This window comes from Simochromis diagramma, unplaced genomic scaffold (genome assembly GCF_900408965.1).
Source record: "Simochromis diagramma unplaced genomic scaffold, fSimDia1.1 OVJJ01000802.1, whole genome shotgun sequence".
Classification (NCBI taxonomy): domain Eukaryota; kingdom Metazoa; phylum Chordata; class Actinopteri; order Cichliformes; family Cichlidae; genus Simochromis; species Simochromis diagramma.
This window is the reverse complement of record NW_024387492.1, coordinates 3629063-3650183: the sequence shown is the minus strand read 5'-3', so window position 1 is coordinate 3650183 and position 21121 is coordinate 3629063. Positions and strand designations below refer to the sequence as shown.

Genomic DNA, 21121 nt, shown 5'->3' with positions numbered 1-21121 from the left:
TATCAGAAAAAACAAGATCACCCAAGGCTGAGCCCTTGAATAATTTTTTAGGTTATTTGACAGAAAAAAAGGACAATCTGCCTAACTGCATTTTATGTATGTGGTTAGAGATCAGCAGTATATGTAGCACGCCAAGCCCTTATCGTCCTCTTCATCCTGAACTGCAGTTAGGGCTCTAACACCAAAACATGTCTAAACATGCTAATTTGTTCCAGAAACTGTCACAATTGTTGTCAGCAGTTCAGACATGCGACTCTCCCGCCTCCAGATAGCTAACAACGAGCCAGCAAAATGACAACATTAGCTAGTTATAAGCTAACAATTAGCCAGCTAATGTTAGGCTCGAGTATCCTAAAACTCACACTTTACCTCTAATAAACTGTTTAACTACATTCTCACATCATATGAGAGTTAATTTGCTGAGTGTTGACTTGAACAATGTTAAGAATAAGAACAATAACTCTGGTATGGATCATCCACTATTTGTTTGACAATTGAAAAGTGTGATGGCTGTGGGTGCGAATCATTTTCTGTATCTCTCAACTAAGAGAGAGCTAGCAAACCTAGATGTTAGAGACACTTAAAAACACAGTTTTTTCTAATAGATGCTAACAGCAGCTAACAGCAGCTAACAGAGGCTAACAGCAGCTAAGAGTTTACCAGCGGAAAAGTTCAAGAAAAGTTCAAGATATGCTCAACAACCTCAGTATTACTGTCATCAGACAAACTTAGCTTCGCTGACAACTTTTTCACAATCTGCTCCACTATAAATAAATGTGGACGCATATTGACAGCTGAGGTAAACAGCCGACTGACGGCCTACATTCACTACAGATGGACGGCGACCAGAGATGGCTGTCTTACAGTGGATTATACACATGAAAGTAGAACTTGGTCAACTGCAATCTACTGACATCTAGTGATGAAATTTTACACACTGTAACTTTTAACTAACATAATAAACGATCAATGTAGCTGTTTTGTAGTTACCCACGGGTTTGTGGACTACAATTTTACAAAAGACTTTGCATGTGGTATTTTTTTTTCACTTAACGTTTCACTATATTTGGGCAAGAGTCCTCAGCTACTTGGTTAACAAAGCTGGTCTACTTGGTTAACTGTAAATAACTGTAGCAATAAAAAAAGAGTCAAAAAAGATTTTTGACTATTAAAAAAGTGGCTCAAATAAAATATTCTTACCACAAAGACGGGACCTTTTAGTACAACTGAATAATAAAAAAAAAAACCCCACCAGAATCTCAGAATGTGTAAGCCCTTAAATATGCACATCTTCAAGCTTTACTAAAGTTTTAATGAGTTTTTTGTACCAGGCTGTACATGTTTATTTCTGCTGTAAAGCTAAGCATTAGAGTCTAGAGGGACTGACTTACTTTTGGAGCTAACCTTAAGTGGCCATTCCAGCAGCTTAAGTTTTTGGCACTTTCTCATTGGCTTCATTTTTCAACCCAGGAGGTTGGCACTTGCTGCCATTATCATTTATTTTAAAGCAGCACTATATACACAGAGCCCCAGCATGGCAGCGCGCTCCTAGAGCACATAATGCAGCACAGCCAATTCAATAATCATCAGCAGCAGCACCTCTGAACTCCGGAGCTGACCTTTTAATGAAATATGCCAGTCTCCTCTCAGCAAAAGGTAAGAGGAAAGGGGAGCTGGATCAAACACAGAGGTGAGGCTTTTTAGGGCTGCCAGCGCTTCCTTTATTAAGGCGTCAGGCTCGAATCCTCCCGGTGCCTGTTTGCGATGAGGGATGCCCGTCCACTGTGGCAGAAAACGGGGAGGACAGCAGCTTACGGCCAAGTATCCGTGCATTATTCATGCTGCTTGTAAATTGGCCAGCTGCAGTCTGCTAGAGAGAAATTGCCGGGAGTTTGAAATACATTTCCTCTTCCCGCACAGCAGGGCCACTGCTCGCAAACTCCTGGTTTCCAGCCGGCATCGTTACGCGCAAACCACTGTTTCATTTTGTTTCCCATCATCTATACCTCTGCAGCGGTGCTGCTTCAATGCCTCTGCTTTCCTCGCGCGCCATATACAGTGTCAGAGTGAATTATACACCATGCACAGTATGCAGTATCCCACCTGTTCACTCATGTATTGCCAATACATGCGCACATTGCTTTTTCTTTTCCTTATTTTTGGTTCTTTATAAATCTACGGAGGTGCCACGGGGCCTAATGCAATTGTGAATTATTGGGACTTAGGTAACTCTTTTATATTGCTTCTAAGCCCAAACATATTTTGGAGTGGAACCCAATAAAGCCACCGTGATTTATGAACTCTGCTTTTTCATCGGTTTTGGTATCCATTCTGTTTTTTGTTTTTTTCCAAAGCAATCTTGAGTGGGGCATATCTGTAAAGTGATAAGTAGAATGTTGATGATGATCGTTTTTGCATGCGCTGCAGGGACCAGGAGGAAGGGTGGGAAAAAAAGAACAAATTGATGTCATTATACCGAATGGAAATTTCTGCTGTGAGTGAGAATGACATCCAAACAATAGCTCTGTTTTCTCTTTTTTTTCAAAATAAAAAATCTCTCCTGTTTTTCCCTCCCCTTTCTCTCTCTGTCTCGCTCCCTTTTTTTGTCTCTCATATCTTTAGATAACAAATACGCCCCTGCAGTGAGCCTAAATGGATTTATATTCATCCTGGGAGGAGCCTACGCTCGAGCTACCACTATCTATGACCCAGACAAAGGCAACATCAAGGCCGGTCCCAACATGAATCACTCTCGGCAGTTCTGCAGGTAAGAGATAATTAATGTAGCGGCACCACACGCAAGTTAAATCCCCAGTGTGGAATTTAAAAGATTTTTCAAAAGCTCAAAACTGCAGCTCTGTGTTTTGTGAAGCTTTAAGAAAAAAACCCTCTGTGACATTATTAAACAGCCTGAAAACAATCTAAAACTCAATCTTATTAGTAATCTGTCAGTCTTTGTGTCATAACACAGGTAAACGGTCGCACGGGGAAAAAACGTTTTCAGGCCAGTTAATTAAAACTCGAACAACGCCACGGGGCTGACAGCCTTTTCCAACGCGATGCGGCTCGATTGCGAGAATTCTCCCTCGGCGGGAAATTTGCTTTCTAATACTCGACTGTTAAATCCGTCTGATCGGTATCGCCGCCGTCTGTCACAGAGAGAGAGAAACAAGACACATCTGAGGCGGCTTGATTTAATCAACTTTTCTACAGACTGTTTCGAGTTATTAAACTGAAATCGGAGTCATTTAGGTTTTAGTGGAGGCGGAAAGAGGAGGGGGCGGCGTGTTTGTGCAGAGAGTCACGTTTGTCTCCTAAGAAAAAGAAAAAAAAACAGGAAGTAGTACAACTGCGATCTGCAACTTTCCCACCATTAGCGAGGCCATAATGGCTGATGAAGGGAGAAAAATGAAAATGAACAGCAGTGGGATCACACCCTAATATCCCAGTCAACTCGAGCCACTGAGGTGTGCAGTTCGCTGGATAATGAACTCACAGTTTTCTAGGCCCTGAGTCCTTTCTTCTCTCTCTCGCTCCTTTTTTTTTTCTCCCCCTTTTCTTTTCCTTGCAGAAGTCGAGAAAAAAAATAGATTAAAAAAAAAAAGCATGCATGAAATACATTTGGGAGGCAATTACAGACAGTGATCTTATGTGCAAAACGTACACCATAAATCATGTTGTCAGAGTTATTGATAAGCTGCACCAGCACACGCCAGGCAGCTGTTCTGCTACATTTAACTAAGTCTGACACAAGAGAGGGGAGGAGATGCACGGCCGGGGGGGGCGGGATGGGATTGGGGGGGGACAACAAACACGCCGCTGTCAGACAGGAAACTCGGAAAAATATCTGCAGTGCACGCTCCCACAGAAGACGAAGTCTAGGAGGGTCATCATGCAGGAGAGCAGATATTTTCCCCTGGCTGCGTCCGGCCCTCCGCAGGCCCTGCACCTCCCCTCTGTTTATCAGGAAGAGCAGCCTCCAGGCTTCGCCCCGCGCTCTCTCCATTTTGGATCAGCTGTGCTTTTCTCTCTGAGTAGATTTAGGCTTTATGTAATAATCTTTTTTTTTCTCCCTTCTCCTCTCGCGGTCCTAACAGTGCTGTGAATTTGTGCAGTAGGACGGCATGTTGCTCGCCGCGTGCGAGCGCGTCTGTGTGTTTGAGCGTGCACCTTATGTAAATGCAGATCGTTCCAAAGCCCAATAGGAGTACAAAGCCCTAATCAGCTTACGGCCCAAGTTTTAATCCTCTCCGCACACAAACTCCTGTTTCTGTTTCTCATATCAAATGAGCACATTTGTACAGATATTTGCTTTTCAGTAGTTTTTTTCCCCCCCCCCTCCTCTCTCTCGTCCTCGAGAGAAAATGTAATGTGTGAGATTTTATGTATTTTTTTTTTATATAAATTAATCCACCTCACCCTTCCCCAACCCTTCCCCACCTTAGCCCATGTTGTCGAGAGCAAGTGCGAGTGATGTCAATAATCCCAGGCGTGGCCCCCAGCGTGACAATCAGCATGTTTGTGGAGACGCCGTCTTTGTGTGGCTTCGTTGTCTCGTCGTGATTAACGCCACCAACAATATTTCTGCCGCTGTGACTCAGAGCTAGCTTTATCAAAGCAGCTCATACTTGCACTGAGCTACTTATCTTCCTGACACTGATTACCTCTCATTACTGTTTATCCTAACAGTCGATGCGCGCGTAATGCTCGCTTTCCCGTACAAAATCACGATTTGTCATCTTTTAGATTTCACTTAAAGGTGACTGGGCGGCACAGTCAGTTACAGATGTGTCGTTTTTGTACTAAAGCTACTTTCGGCTGCTCCTTTCTTGTTTTTACACCGGATGCGATCCCAAAGTTTGCGTCTCCTCCCAGGATTTAATCGGGGATCTTTCGCTTGCTCGGCTAATTTGTAACCCACTGCACTATGGAGCCACACAGTTTGGTGTAGCACTGTAGACAAACTTGCACAGCAGCTACTCTTAAAAACCTCTTGACTCAGTGGCACAATAGTAACTTGTAGTAGTAACCTGCTCTTGCTTGCTCCCTCACATTGTTGCACAGGAATCTTTGGCACCACAGCGCTGCTTTAGTTCATTGAGGCCATGCACAGCTCTCTTTAAGGTCCCACCAGTGCACTTTAAACGGGTTGACATCTGGACTTTGATCGGGCCATTGCAACATGTGGATTCTTTTCTTTTTCAGCCATTCTGTGGAACAGTCAACAGCTTTTACCACTTTGTTGTTTGTTAGAGGCAGATTTCGCCTCCAACAGATGTTATAGAAAAGCAGTGCATGGCTGTTGCTTTGATTAGTTTCGTTTGTTTTTTGCGAGGTAGATATGAGAGGATTCAGTATTGCATATAGTTTAGTTTAGCATCAGGGAAACTGATAGCTTGCTATCAAATGGGAACACATTAATAACTTTTTATATCGTGTTCACATTTAGAAAAATGTCACTTTTCCTGCATCCAATCCTTTAGTCGAAAGAAAATTTTGTGTCTTTTTATGCAGCGCCGTCATTCTGGACGGGAAGATCTACGCCACGGGAGGCATCGTGAGCAGCGAGGGTCCGGCCCTCGGCAGCATGGAGACATTTGACCCTTGCGCCAACACTTGGACACTCTTGCAGTCACTGCCCTGCCCGCTCTTCAGACACGGCTGCGTGGTCATCAAAAAGTATATCCAGAGTGGCTGAGGGTGGCTCGGACCGGGTCGCACTGGGTCAACGCTTAACACCAGCCGAGCTCCAGTTGTGGGACGATGTGTGACAGCAGCTTCGAGACGGGCCGATCGCTCGCTCGGTCTGTCGGCGACCTCTGGACTTGACGTCAGCATTCATCCACACTGTTGCCCCACACCTGAAGATAAAGTCAAATAAAAACGCCCTGTGCAGAATGTACTCATGTTTAACTACTCAGCCATGTCAGGTGACGATTCCCAACCTCCAGTACTGTATGTGTCATGGTAGTAGTTCATTCTCTGTCATCAAACAGGCACAGGGTCCCTCTTAGTAATTTGAAAACTCCAGGGTTTTTAAATGAAGTCTGTTTCCCCCCCTCTGGTACTGCCTTTTGTTTTTTTGTTTTCAGTGCATATCTCTGTAAACTCAACACCTTCATTTCCTTTCATATAATCTGACTCAGCTGAAAGCCATTGCAGGTCCAGATTCGTGTCCCTTTGAGTAAATCACACGTTAACAGGCGTAGGTTTCGCAGTCGTGCATTTGTGAAAGTTTTCGTGGCATACAAACGTTTTTCCAGTAGCGACATCTGAAGGACAGGAGGGAAAAGCGAAGGGAAGCGACGCGACTGTTTTCCTCTTTATCAGTGGATCCGATGAGTTTCTTTCTCCACTGCAACCAGAAGCAAAGTTCCAACTGTGCAGATTTACGGGGTAACTTTAAATCCAGATTCTGAACTCTGTGTAACCTGGGCCTTTTTAATGGCTCTCTAAATATTGGAAAAAAAACTATCAAATCGGGGTCAGGTTGGGTTTAAAAAGAGATTTCTTCCCCCCTCCTTTGTTCTTGTACAATTCCAGTCTGATTGAGATATCATCTGGAGGGTGAGTGGCTTTTTTTTCCTGCCTTTATTCACACTGACTTGCTCTCTGGGACAAAGAAAGCACCACACTGAGAGAGAGAAAGAGGGAATTCCTTCTTCCGCTGGCGTCTCATCAGATTCAAGTTGGGACAATTCCTCCGGAAAAAAAAAAAGCACAATATTCACCCGCGACTGTTATCATAGATATTATCTGTTTATCCATGTTTCTTCTGTGTTTCAAGTTCCTCCTTCCCAAATCCGCTTGTTTTATACAATGTTTCATTGCAACCTGCAAATTATGTCGGGTTGGTATTCTGTAAATACAGCGAGGAAATATGTATATTTTAAAACCTGAAGGCAATTCTGTATAAATGTTTTTAGAAAAAAAAATGATAGGCTGAATTGAAAATGGTACGTCTGTAAATCTGTACCCAAAAAGGAAAACTTAACAATTGTTATTATTGAAACCTAATACATATACCAGAATATGAACACATTGTCAAGTCTGTTTTTTATGTGTTGTCCGGTTTAATCAACACTTTAATCAGGGCTCTTAATGCAACAACTGTGAATAGACTTTTTAACCTTATTCTGAAAAACCCGTGGTTTCCTAGGCCTGCTTTTTAGTACGGCTTCATCGTTCCGCCAAACTGACTGTATATAAAAGAGCCACAGTCGGCGCGACGTCACACACTGGTTTGTAAGCAACAACTGTGGAACTGCCTTCTATCGGAAGGCCACCAGATGGCGATAGCTGCGGTTGTAAGAAAAAAAAAAAAAAAAAAAAGATTGCGAGTGTCAAGACTGATGAGAATACTTCCTGTTGAGTTTTCTTAAAGTAAGGAATTAGCTAATGAATAAATAAAACCATCCCATTTTAATATGGGAGTCTGAGGGTTAACTCCTTTTCAAATCCAGCCTCAAGTGGCCATCAAAGGTACTGCAGGTATTTTAGGCTAATACTTGTCAAAGTTACTTTAAAAAAAAAACCAAAACAAAACAAGCACTTCAAAGTTACAGTTTGCACCTTTATTCAAGTATATCACAGCAGTTTATTTGAGAAATACAGTAAATGTTCCATTTTTCAAATATAACTTACACTAAAGTAACAATTGCGAACAGGTGTGTGTTAGATACACAAACAGAACTGACAAAGCTATGAAAAGTCTAAATTAACTGAAAGAGAGGGAAGAAGAAAATAATTCAGGATAGAACAAGCCTTTTTCCTTCTGCATACTGGACTAAGTTGTCTCCACTACCAGACAAAAATTGGTTGTTAGTCCAAACTGGCAACAATTTATGATTTATATAAAAAAAAAAAAAGCACAATGTATGACATTTGTTACCCATATTTTATACCCCATGGTTTTTCTTTTAAATCCGTAAAAAATAACTCTTGGCAGAAACTGGAGACAAAGTGAACATCATTAACAGAAAGTTGATCTGGTCCTTTTCCTCATAACTGTTTTAAATATTCTAATGCTAGCCTCTTCCAGTATGCCACAGTCTGTAACCACTTTCAACAAAGAAAACATCAGAACAATGAAATAAATAGAAAAGCTGAAAGGGCAAGTTGTCACGTGTTGAAACCTGAGAGAGCTGTAAACCCTTTATTCCCCCGTACACGCCAAATAAACTTGCTACACAAACGCTACGCAATTCAGCAAAATCGTTCAAATGGACGCGCAACGCTTCCCGATTCGGTTCAGTTTCAGACGTACAAAAAGACTGAATGTACTGAATATCAGGTGTAAAACATATTTAATAATAAATACCCAGAATCATGAGATGAAAATAAAAAAACAAAAGACCCGAACACACTTGGAACACTTGGGAGTAAAAGGCGATGGGTGTGTAAAGAGGCAGAAAATGCGCTCTATAGCTTTTAAGAAGGTATTGGGTGATAACAGGAGCAGATCCGGGACGTCTCCTCAGTGTCGAAGTACGTAAAGTAATCAAAGACAACCTGAAACTAAAGCATCAAATATACAGTCCATGAAATATCCGTAAAATTTATGCAATCATCATCTGGCTCAAATGCAAACATACGTATATAACAATCAGAGAGATATAAACAACTCTTGGATTACTGCAGCAGCCGTGGTTGCGCTGAGGTGGTACTGTGGATGTTGCAACAGTATTTTGAGTGGGAAGAAAAAAGAAATACTGTTTTTGTACCCAGTAAACAGTTTTCGCTTTAAAATAAATTAAGCTGAGGTAGCATTGGTTTTTTATTCCCCTCTGCAGTAGTCCAAGTGCTAACCTGCCATTGCCAGTTTGCATACGCTCTTTAGATTTTTTTGCCACCTTGAATCCGAGAAAAGGCAGAGGTGAGCTGGGGTTAGAGTTGCACCGAGAGGTTTGAGGACCGGACAAGAGAGTGCACTGAGAGAGATGAAGAAAGACGACGGGGTAGAGGGGTAGGGGAGTGGGGGGCGGGCTTCTTCAGTCTACACCTGTTCAAAATATGGCATCTTCAAAACACACACAGAGAAAAGAAAAAGAAAAATGCCACCTTATAAAGCTTCTGTAAGTATCTTGATTTACTACAGTCGGGAAAACATATTCTGTGTCGGCCACAGGTGAAAATCCAGTTTCGCTTGTCTGACGTTGAAAGAGAAGAGAGCAGAACAGATCCATAAAGTCGGTTCACACACGTAAAACAGAAACAAGTAATGCTTTTTACACACTTTAGTGACGGGCACTGCCTAGAATGGCCTTTGTTCAGTTTGGATTTACAACACATGTAAAAACAATTCAAGCAAAGCGTTTTTATAAAAAAAACAAAAAAAATGTAGAAAAAAGTTACAAAATATAAAACATAACAAAGTTTTTTAGGATTAATAGAACATTTTCAGAGTTGAAACAGAAAGCCGGTGAACAGGCACCGTTATGTCAGCACCTTTTGAGTGAGTGAGATAACACTTGGCACGATGAATCCTTTGACTTGCTTTATTTCATTTATTCCTTTTTTTAATCTTTTTTTTTTTTTTGCATATTTTTTAAAAAAAAGAGAAAGAGAGGGAAAAAACTGAAGGCCGGTGTCACCAACCTCTCCTTCCACCTGCTGTCCTGCTCAGGTGGAGACTGACCTTCGCCGACTGGTCTGAGGTTTTATTACAGAAACATGAATAAATTTAAATATTTGAACATCATCTGAGATGTATTTGACCACAACACTGTTTCCACTTATTTCTTGACCAAAGAGTTCAAAATTAACTAGAGGTGAATAACGTAGATATGTTTAATCGATCTAATGGCGGTAAGATAATCATTTTTAGTCGTCGTTGCCTCAAGGTCCCTGTGACCTCGGTGGTAAATACCCTCCTCCCCAACTTGGGAGCCTGTTCATTGTCACGAGTAGTAAAAACAAACATCCTGCTAAATATACCACTTTCATATGAGGTTTGAAATAAGGCACACGCTAGGCAGTGCAAAAAAGTACAGACGCCTTCCAATTTGTACTGCTTCCAGTCCTCAGCAGGAGTGTGTCGGTAGGGGGGTTAAAAAAACGAAAGAAAGGGGGGGGGGGGGGGGAAATACAAATCAACTGGCGGGCGCTGCTGGAGCAGGAGGGAAAACATTCATACTGTGAATCTAGTGAAGAGGAGTCGGGGGTCTGCGCTAGCACAACTATTTAGGACATAACAATCCGCTAAGACTGTGAACGCCAGAGGTGGCCTGCCAGCGAATGTTTCGAGTGAGGAGGTTTTTACAGATGACCCCGAGGCGACGCTACGCTTGTTCACCAGTAACTCTGAGACCAGCGCTGAGGGGGCTAACGGCTTTCCACGCTTGATGACCGCCATAATGAAGAGGACATAATTGATTCTAGTCCTGCTGTGCTAACCTCATCGAGTTTGTGTCTACGGTAAAAAACTTCTTTGTAAACTATTCTTCTGGGTGATTGTGGCTCAGATATGGAACTAATCAAGTAGCTAAAAGGGCAGAGAGAAGAGAAAACAAAACTACAACAAAAAAGGTCGCACAATAGCGCGGTAACAACTGGCCTATGATGAAGCGCTCCACTCGAGGGCAGGAGGGCTCGCTGACGTGGGTCGCCCATTCACTCCCCGTCCTCGTCTCCTGGCGGCACTCTGCTGTCACACTTCTGCTGGTGAGGGTCTGAGTGAGTGTGTCTGTTTGTAGAAATGCATGCATACTCGTGTCGAGTGTTTCGGAGTGTATGCGCTGCCACGTTGTGATATGACATCACCCCATCTGTTGGTTTTTCTAGTCGTCCAAACTTAAGAAATCTTCCCGAGAGCAGCACGGATAAAGTTGAGGATAGCACCCGAGTAGCACCAGTGTTGCCCGCCACTGTCGGTTTGTGTGCACACGTGTCTGTCTGTGTGTGTGTGTGTATATAAGTGTGGCTGACACACCTCCAGGGGTTTGGTTGTGTAGTATGCGTCTGGATGTGGCCAGGTTCCTGAGACGATAGCACCATTGAATGTCTCTGTCCTCATCCTCGCTTTGTTCCCTCCCAGCGACGAGGAGGGTGCTGGATTTTCCTGTGTGGTGTTTTTGTGTTGAGGGCTGAAGCTCCTCCACTCGTGCTCACTCAGTTTTGTGTGTGTGGTGTTGTTGTTGTTGTTGTGGTCCCAGGCTGTTCAGGATCTACCTGATGGGTATTTTCTCTCCATTTCACAGGAATGTATCAAAACGCTGGATTCTCTCCTCCATCTCCTGCACAAACAACAAACAAACACACACACACACGGAGCTTAGCCTCAACTAACACAGCAAACTCGAATGTGTGTATAAAGCATCTGTGCAGCGCGCTTTCAATATTACTTGGAAATTTCCCACAGCAAACAACAGCTTTCACCATGATAAATGATGTAAAATGAAGGAAAGCTGTGCCTGAATGAGACGGGCGATTTTTCTCAGCGTGAAAACAGCAGTTTGACACTGACTAAATCTGAGCAGAGCCAGAGGAAGAGAGATGGATGTTAGCCTGCACTAGACCATGATTAATGCCTGGAAGATGTTACACTGTGTGTTTCTCTCATCTGAATGGCTGAGTCAGTGCGACACGCGCGGCTACAAGATATCAATTTCAAGAAGTTTAAAGAAAAAAAAAAGGAAGAAAAACTGCCAACTTTACAGCAATTTTTTTTTAAACATCTAAAGAAGGGCAAACTTTTTCCAGCAGAGACCGCAAGTTTTAACAAGCTGAATAATCCGTTCATAAACGGATTAGATGATCGATGAAGAAAATAGATTTTCTGTTATTTACTGACTGTATTTGCCTCTGTATTTGAGCTGTTGGTTTGACAGTGCCAAAAACTGAACTTCACTTTTTATTCGTTTTATTTCTTCCTTTCAAAAGTCAGCTTGGAAATACCACTGAATTTTTGGACTGATTAGATTTCTGGGCAAGCAGCTGGGCGATAGATGATGAGACCACACGTTTTGTACCGATGCCCTCTTAGCCAGAGGTCGGGGAGGTGCATGCGGCTCTTTCGCCCCCCTTTGGGTGAACATGCTGAGCTCAGGGCTGGTTTATTGCAGACGATGACAGCACACTGAAATGGACTGAAGTCATAATTAAATAAAAAAAGTTTTCATGATTATTCTTTATATTTCACTGCTATGTTTTATTTATTTTAAAGTGGGCTTTTTTTTTTATTTGATTAATTTTCCACAAGCTGTGAACTCAAATAGACCTGCAAGGTTATGTTATATTTGTTTTTCCTCTTTTTTAAAGTGTTTGTTAAACAGTAAAAAAAAAAAAAAAGCTCTTCTTCTTATTAATACAAGAATAATCAGATGTCTTAAGTACAGTATATGTATTATCCTGTCCAAATTACATACGGCCATTTGTTACTTGCCCACCCACACCACACACACGCACGTTTTTTCCCCTCACATTATTCAGTTAAAAAGGCTCTTTTGATGTTGGAGGTTGCCGACCCCTGCTCCAAGCTGAGCTACAGAAATCATCTCTTTAACAAAGCCATGCCAGTGTTTGCATCTCTTCTCTCTCACTAAACTGTGTGACTCACTCAGCCCCACCCCACACTCCCTCTGCATCTGCAGCCTGCTCTCATGCAGCATGGAGGAAGGATCAGCGCAGCTCCAACAATAAATACAAAACTGAAGCTCTCAAATTTAAGAAGGCAGATGTAATCTTTTAATGGCACTGAGGAAACCTGTTTGTTTCCAACTGCTCGCTAACCCATGCACCAGTTCAGCCAATCACATGGCTGCATTTAAGCATCTAGACATGGTCAAGCATCAAATTGGAGAAGAAGTGACTTTGAATGGGGCATGGTTATTGGTGCCAGACGGGCTGGGATTTTTCCCCCCGCGCAGCCATCTTTAAAGTTTACAGAGGATGGTGTAAAAAAGAGAAGCAGCTCTCTGGACAAAAATGTCTTGTTGAGGAGACTGGCCAGACTGCTTCAAGCTGGTAGGGGGACAACAGTAACTCATTACAATCAATGTATGCAGAAGAGCACGCCGATTACCAGTCCTGTCAGCTTAAAACAGGACAAACCTGGTCTGATGAGTCTCGATTTCTGCTGCAACCAACCTGATAATACCTAATAAAGCATTCGGTTCAGATTCAAGCTAAGTGTTTAAACACCAAAAGGACACAACAACACAAATGAACCAATCAGGGCTGCAACAGACCAACATCTGTGCTTCTCGGGATAAAATGATTAGTTCTCTCAGTGGATTTGATAAGCGTCCGACTCCATTTTTAAGAATTTACCACCGTTTTTCTAATTTAATTTCATTGTGACATATGTTGAAACGTTTCCGCAGTTTTATGCGTTTTATTTTTGATCCTAAATATTGCCGACATCTCACATGGAACATATACATCATGTATTGCCATTCAGCCTAGAAACGGCTTTTGCTCGGCAGCTCCGCCGTCACCACGCATCACCGTTGGCAGTACCCAACCCAAACAAAAGGGAGTCCGCTTTCACTCTTCCCACCAAAACAGTCCTGCCTGTGTATTTAACTTTCAGTTGACACATCAGAACATGAGATCTAATTTAGCTGGAGCCAGGTAAATTTAATCACGCCAGTGTTATTCTGCATGAGATTCCAACTTCTCTTGAAACTTCATTTAGAACAACAATTAAGCGCTTAGCACTTCATCACAGCCCCACAGCGATCAAATCCAGGTTGCACGAGCTGTAAAAAGCCAGCAAAGCCAAGAAAGGTGAAGCTGATGTTCATTCGAATGAAAAAGTCTTCGTGAAAACCTCGACTCAGCCCATGTCTGTGCTTTTAGCACTTTTTTTGCTGTGTTTCACTGTAAACACGGGCACATGCAAATGAGCTCTTCACTGCCTTGACGCTTTGCGCCTCTGTGATCTAAAGTTTATCTGCCTGAAGCCCTCGCACGCTGTCATCCCGAGTACACAGCAGACTAACAAGCCCTCACAGCACCTCCCCTTTGTCTCACTGACATAAAGTTAGCCTGTAACACTGTCTCTATCTAGCATGGGTGGATGGTGACTTACATGGCAAAAATGTCTAACCTCTGCACAGCTCAACAGGTCAACTGCAGCCAAACTGCAGTTTTAGGTGTTTTGTATCTCACTGGGGCCCTCAACGCGTGCATGAAAAGAAAAATCCAGCGTAGCATGCTCTCCACTGTTAACTTTAAATTACTTTGGTGCACCCACCTTGTTTGAACCCATCTTATCTACTCCCACATCACTTACAGAGTTCCTCCATTTCCCAGATCTAATTTGCTACAACCCCTGGGAGGACGATGTTCTCTGCAGCATCTACGTGAAGGTTAGGTGAGAGGGGGGAAAAAACCAAACAAAAAATCTTCACAACAACTCAAGTACAAGTTGAGTCGGGTTTTTTCTTTTTCAGGGAAGAAAGAGTCGAGAGAGAACAATCTTGTGTATTGTTCCTGGATGAAGGTGTTGTTACACAAGCCGCTGACAACAGATTCACAGACTCACAATGATGAAAGCCTGCGCTGCATAGCCTACTGTCAATGGAGAAACTGATTCTTCTGCCTATTTTAAATAGGTTTCTCTTTATATGGCTATTCAGCAACAAATGTCAGAGAAGGTCTCAAAAGACTCTTTAAAGAGGGCCTGTTACGCTTTTTCATATTTAGTCTTCCAACAGTGCAGTGCGTGTAATCCCATGAGCCAAAAGCTGAGTGTGAGGCAGTTTTTATACTCTTGTCTCTGTATGACGTCAATGAGTGTTCATATGAGACCACAGAAGTCTTGATTGTGAGTAACAGCCAATCAGAAAGAAGCTAACTTAAAAGCAGGGAGAAATGAGCTAAATGCTTGTTGGGGTGTACCGAAGCCCAGTGTAAGATAAATAAAGATCATTTCTGAACTCCATAATGAAATGCTACTTTAATAATGTGCAGGAATCAAAATACGGTGCTGGAAAATGAGCATAACAGGCCCCCTTGAAGCTCAAGTTTAATCAATATTCTAAATACGAAATGCATGCCAGGAACCAATCAAATAGTTCAATGGTCAAATTAGTTTTAGGAACAATTAAGCTCTTATTCATGACGCTGCTTTGGCTAAACAAGTAGGAATAAAAGTGTTAATTGACCTGCAGGCCAAAGCCCTCAGCAGTATACACACAAAACTGGCAGAGAATTAACCAACTATTGAGGGGTTTAGTTAACCTGACTGGTATCCTGTTCAGCTTTGGCACAGCACAGATTTAGGTTAAAGGTCAAAGGCCCTTACAAAGTCTTTAATTGCTGTCTGAGACACGAGCAAAATATGATACCGGGCCAAGGGAAACACATACGCCAATTTGTGGACAGGAACATAGCTAGCGCGTTTCTGTGTACAGAGCAGATACGGTCCCTCTGGCTTTAAACGCAGCGCGCCGTCCGCTCCGTCTGCTGAAAAGGTCAGCTCTTCAGGAAGACTGAGACGAGCCGTGCCCAGAGGAGGACGGCGAGAACGTAAGGGAGACAAATGTATGGACACGCTCCATTTCACTCAGCTCTACAACTCGGACATAAATACCGAGAGTTGCAACGGCGTGCAACGTTAAGTTGCCCCCAAAAAGGCTGCAGCCCCTACACTCTGGACCACCTCGGTGTGCATCTGTGTGCTCGTGGTTTTGCATTCTCAAGGAGATGACCTGCTGTGGGGTTGAGATGTATGTTTGGAAATGCAGGCAAACAAAACACGTGCCAGATGAGCTGACATTTCTGCTCTCGAAACACCAATTTAGGCTGGCAGTATGAAACGAACCCAGACACGCGCCCTCCCTCCCTTCACCAGAGCGGCCCGTAGACAGGCGGCACCACCTGGCTGACTGCTCTCTCTCCCTCTCCCTTTGCCGCTTCCCCCCTCTGACATCCTGACAGCCGGCACTGGCTACCAGCGCCAGGACACTGCCATTCCGAGCCCCCTGTCTGCACTGACATCCTACAGCAGCAGCAGATGACCAGATGGGATTCTGGGAAAATATACAGCAGCTTTTGCTACATGGAACATTGTCAAGAAAGAGCCAAACTTGAAAGGAAAAAGTTCCCATTCATTCAGACCCTTTTGTCATCCTTCGCTTATTATTATTTGCAGTATTTTCCCGGGAGACTTGGGAAAAAAATAAATGAACATTTGCAGTTATTGTAGCACGAGTTTGTCTTTATATTACATTTTAGGATCTACATCTCCTCAAAATTACCATCATGCTACCATAATATAAAACATTATTGTGTGTCGGGGGCTTGATTGCATTCATGAATATAAAATTCTGACTTTCAGTCCTGTGCCGCTAAGATCTTATTCTGGCTGCCTGAAACACAGTACCATTTTAAATTGTAATTATTTTGGAAAACAAAGCCATAATATATTTTTCATGAAGCCTCAGTGGAGTTTAAGAAGTTCAGTACATTTGTTTGGCCAACTAACATCAGAATTATGTGGAATATACTGTGGGGGTCTCCCACAAGCACTGAAAACAATTTTTTAAATGTTCTCACTACTAGTTTCCACTGTCCTCATTAGATCACACTCTGCTGCAGACCTCAATTTCTACCCTGATCTAGATGCTGTTTATGCTATTCTTACCCATCTCTTCTTCCATAGTCGATATCTAGCCTTTTTTTGTCATGAATCCCAGTGAGTGCCAAACACGTCTTCTTGTTTCAGTCTGTCGCAGTGTTCAGAGATGTCTAAGCTCCCTAAGGAGAAAGCCACATCTTCTCCGATATCATCTGCCTTTGTGTACAACTGTTTCCAGCTCTTTAATAATCGGAGTTATTTGGTCTGAACAAGGTCAAATCTGTAGGACAAAATATAAAAAAATAAATCTAAAAAGTAACATTTTATTGACACCCAGAACATCTTGCTTTGAGAATTACTTACTACTAATCCTCGGGATGCCGCATCACTAAAAATGCAAATGTTAAACATACAGACTTACAAAAGGGGAGGGGGTCCTTTGCATGTTCACTTTGGGCCAGCAGAAACACCGATATGACTGCGATCTGCTACGCAAGTTGGCCAATTACCCTGCTAGCTATCATTCAAGCACGGAGAAACACATGCCACTCATCTGTCCATGTGACACTAAATCCAAACCAGTTAAGATCTATGTTAAGGTTACGAGGGGGTTCTTGGAAAATCTTCAGGAGGGTTCTCTGGTCCCCACGAAGCTCGATTGCTCCCGTCCTTAAACCTACTTTCTGATTAGCCCGAGTTTGTTTTATTTTTACCCTTTTCAGTGCGAGAGTCTTTGGGTGGTGCATGGCTTTAAATGATTATCCACAAAGGATAAGGTTTTTGGTTTTTTTTGTTAGACCTTGTACTGCTCTCCAAGCTGCAGTTATTGCATGCTGCACAGAATTTCCTGGCATTGTCCATCTAATTTATATAATAATTTTGAGTGTTTGTGGGTTTCAAACAATAAAAGAAAACATTTATTACCATTGTCAATACATTTCTATATTAAAGAGAATCTGAAAAATGTGAAATATTCTCATTTGAGAAGCTGAAAATGGCAAGATTTGGCATTTGTGTACCTATTGCATTATTTAAAGTAGCAATTAAATGTTATGATTCAACAAAATCACTTTCACCTTTAAGTGAAAGGCTCAAGGCAGACTGCAGTACTGGATAAGGACTATATTTGTATTTAAATGCACATTATAAAGGCTACACCAGTGTGTGTTGTGTCTCTCTGACCTCGAGTAGCTGGGTCTTGTCGTACTCTCTACGATGCTTGTAGATGCACTGGCTGAGTAGGGAGTACAGTCGCTCCAGCTGCTCCACGCTGTAGCCCTCACTCTTCTTCACCACCATATCCAGTAGAATCTGCAGGAAACAACAGAAATCATTCGTTTTAGAAAATAAATACATCTTACAGATATATACCACAGAAACGACAGCACAGGCGCAATCGGACAGCCGTACAGTGATGGAACAACGGGTCGCACAAGCAACTCACTGATGCTGGTGCGTGGAGATGCATCATTTGGAGGTCAGCTGCATTCAAAAGCAATTAAGATCAGAATGACAGCTAATTAAGGCTAATCATAATTAGAACCAAGTTTACATTTCACTGCTACTTTAATTAAAACATTCTGGACAGTCAAAGGCCCTTTTAATTGACCCGTTCTTCGCATTTTACCCAAACCAAAGTCTGTGTGTATATGCGCTTCTATTTAAACACGCAGCTCATCAGAATGCACGGACTGAGACAGCAAAGGCACAATAATTAAAGTTATCATCACTGACACAAGGCAAACAGAGAAACCTCAACTGAAATTAAATGGTGTGGGTGTGGGAGAGACAGAGAGACAGAGAGAGAAAACTGCTTGAAAAACATAAAATCAAGGCAATATGATGATTAATAAGACATAGATGTCTGTCAGAGCCTCATCAGTGAACGTCTGAGAGATGATTACAGTGAGCAAAAGAATGAAAATTGCAAAGGTAAAAAGGTTAGCATTGTATTAATCACTGTACTCCATCTGACAATGGGTTCTGTTTAAATGACAGTTGGCCTGATTAAAGTTAAACTGAGGCTTCACATCAAGAGAAACTTGAGCAGAAACTTAATCCCAAGACAAAGTCTGCTCATAACCGGAAATCTGGCCTGAAGAAAAATACTCGGTAGGATTTTTTACTTTTTAGCTTCTATTAAGATACACCACAGCTTGGAGCCACGTACCTGCCACCAATATTATTATTGTTATTATTCTTTATAACTGAAAGAATGAAAAAACGTCATGCATGATGCATTAGTCCTAATGGTTCGTATCCAATCATCGTGACAAACATTTGCTACTGCTCTTCATCTCAGTGCTGACTAACGTAATCAGTGACCTCCTAAAAGCCTTCCTTAGTTTTTTTAGTTTGTTTTCTTTGCTACAAACATCACATGGAGAGAGAAATTACACCTGCTTCCAACTAAACAACATTATCTGCATCAATGTTTTCACATTTTGTATTTAGAAGATTGGATAAACTCCAGCTCAAAGTGGACTTAATGTGTCCGTTTCCAGCTCCATATTTATTATCCTTGGAGTCTATTAGAGTACCTCTGCATAATTCACAATTCAAAATAAACATTATTCATCTCATATTAGGCCTCGGTGCAGCCCCTCAGCTCCTCTTACAAGCATAAGGTTTGAACAGCAGGTTGGCAAGTCCACTGTGTAATGTGCCTGAGATGACTATATTAAGGATATGTAATCTCTTTGACATCATAAAGCACCACAAATGGAAAAATTGTGTTAGAGCAATGATTACTATGACAAACCACAGTGTGACAGATCATCAGAAAAAGCTTTTACAGCTTCTCTTTCAGTCACATGCAAACATTTCTATAGTTGAAGTCAGTCAGATTCAAGACTTGGCTTCACCTGTTAACTTCTCCCCTTCTTCTACAGTTATCAGTAAACGTCACATGTTTAATCAGCTCCCTGAACGCAGACAGCCATCATCTGTTCGCCACAGTAGTTGCCGTTATTATCGCACTCTTAATTCCTGAAAACACTGTATTTAAAACAATCTCTATGCAGATTGACAGCTGCGCTTGCAGGCTTGCCATATTCCAAAAGCAGAGAAGCATATGTTCCTGCACTTTTCTGTCAAGATGGAGGGCATGTGGAGAGAAGAATGCAATCAGGTTAAATTACTTACATTGTACAAGTTTTCTCCTAATCAGTTTACACAAAGGTTTATTTCATCCCTCTGAAACTGAAAAAAAGCAGGCGTGTTTCTTCTGATTGGGGTGTTTAAACTAAGCATTATTTTTACTGTTTCAGCTTTTGAAATGATTACAAGCAGAACATCAGACTCCGTTTAAGCACAGCCGCTAAATGCATACCATATAAAACTTAAAGGTCCAGAAAACAGGACGATTATTCCTTTGAAACTTTCATAATTTCATCTGGTAGTATAGAAAATCACTGGTTATATCCCTTTTCATAAGAACTTCCACCTGGCCAATCTAATAACCAAGTCCCTTGACAAATAATGTCTACATAAAGAAGCTAAGAACATGAAAAAAAATCTAATATTCAGAATTCATGCAGAGCGATAATCATGATCTCTGCAACACTGGGAAAAAAGTGCCATCAGCTGCTACATATTGAATATATTTTACTGGTATCTTTTTGTACTTTTTTCACATTAACTCTGGCCTAACATCAGGGGAGCTATCAGCTTTCATAGTTTCAATCCAGCCATAAGAACTAATAAAAGAGGTCCAAATGGAGCACATCACAGTGAGATGCCGGTTTTAACAACACATGCATAAAAGCTTTAATTAGCATCATTACCAACCCATCGCACATGTGTAATAATGTCAGCCAGCCTTTCATCCCACTGCCACTGCATTTCTTTCCATTTTTCATCATGTTCCCCAACTCTTGCTTTAAGTGCATTTCTCTACTTTATAATGCACCTTTTTCTCCTGAGATAGTTCATCTTCTCACCTCAAGCCATTTTCACTGTTTTACACAGCCTCTTCTCACCTCCTCTTCAACTGCATTTCCGACATTACTATTGCACAACAGTCTTTGCTTCTGGTGTATTTGTCTTTGCATTCTCCTCTCTTCTGCGCCTTTCTTTCCCCCTCTTTGTTCTCTCTCTCTCTCCGTTTCTTCGCTTTATTCTCCTCTTACTGTTACCAGACTGATTGCAGCAGTGCACTTCCCAGCCTTTGTCAGCTTGATCAGGGTGTCGGCGACACTGTGGGGTAAATGGTGTGAGAGGGTCTTACATGGGCTCAGTGACTGAGTGAGCTCACAGCACACAAAAGGCCCGTAATCCCATGCGTTAAAGACTACTACTGACATGGGCCATTTAACCTCACCCCTTCTAAACTCCTTGCTCCATCTTCCCCCACAACCTTTTCTTTACCACATCTCTATCTATGCTTCTTAAGAACATAGATTCAAAAGGGAGGGTTGGGATGCCTGCGATTTTAGACAACAGCTGAATAAGGGTATACATTGTCATTAGCGGCAAACTCAGAGCTTTTGTTAACGTGGCTTGCACAAATATTTTATAAAATGCAGTATTTCCACTTAAAAGTCTCGAAAATGTGCAGAATGTAAGTGCAGTCCACTGAATTTACAGTCGCTCTAT

The 21121-nt window shown here is 42.0% G+C and overlaps 2 protein-coding genes across 11 annotated transcripts in view; one reads left to right on the top strand and one right to left on the bottom strand.

Moving 5' to 3' along the window:
* Positions 1-7850, top strand: part of LOC120724739 (kelch-like protein 29) — a 262953-nt gene extending 255103 nt beyond the window's left edge. For all 9 annotated transcript variants that reach the window (XM_040017100.1, XM_040017095.1, XM_040017101.1 and 6 more), the window contains 2 exons: positions 2623-2767; positions 5515-7850. In XM_040017100.1, the coding sequence (XP_039873034.1) occupies positions 2623-2767; positions 5515-5698 (329 nt within the window). In that variant the 3' untranslated portion in view covers positions 5699-7850. The remainder of the gene's footprint in view (positions 1-2622; positions 2768-5514) is intronic.
* A 437-nt stretch (positions 7851-8287) lies between these two features.
* atad2b (ATPase family AAA domain containing 2B) overlaps positions 8288-21121 on the bottom strand; it is a 65933-nt gene continuing 53099 nt past the window's right edge. For both annotated transcript variants that reach the window (XM_040017091.1, XM_040017092.1), the window contains exons 27-28: positions 17708-17836; positions 8288-11234 (exon numbers count right to left, since the gene is read on the bottom strand). In XM_040017091.1, the coding sequence (XP_039873025.1) occupies positions 11193-11234; positions 17708-17836 (171 nt within the window). In that variant the 3' untranslated portion in view covers positions 8288-11192. The remainder of the gene's footprint in view (positions 11235-17707; positions 17837-21121) is intronic.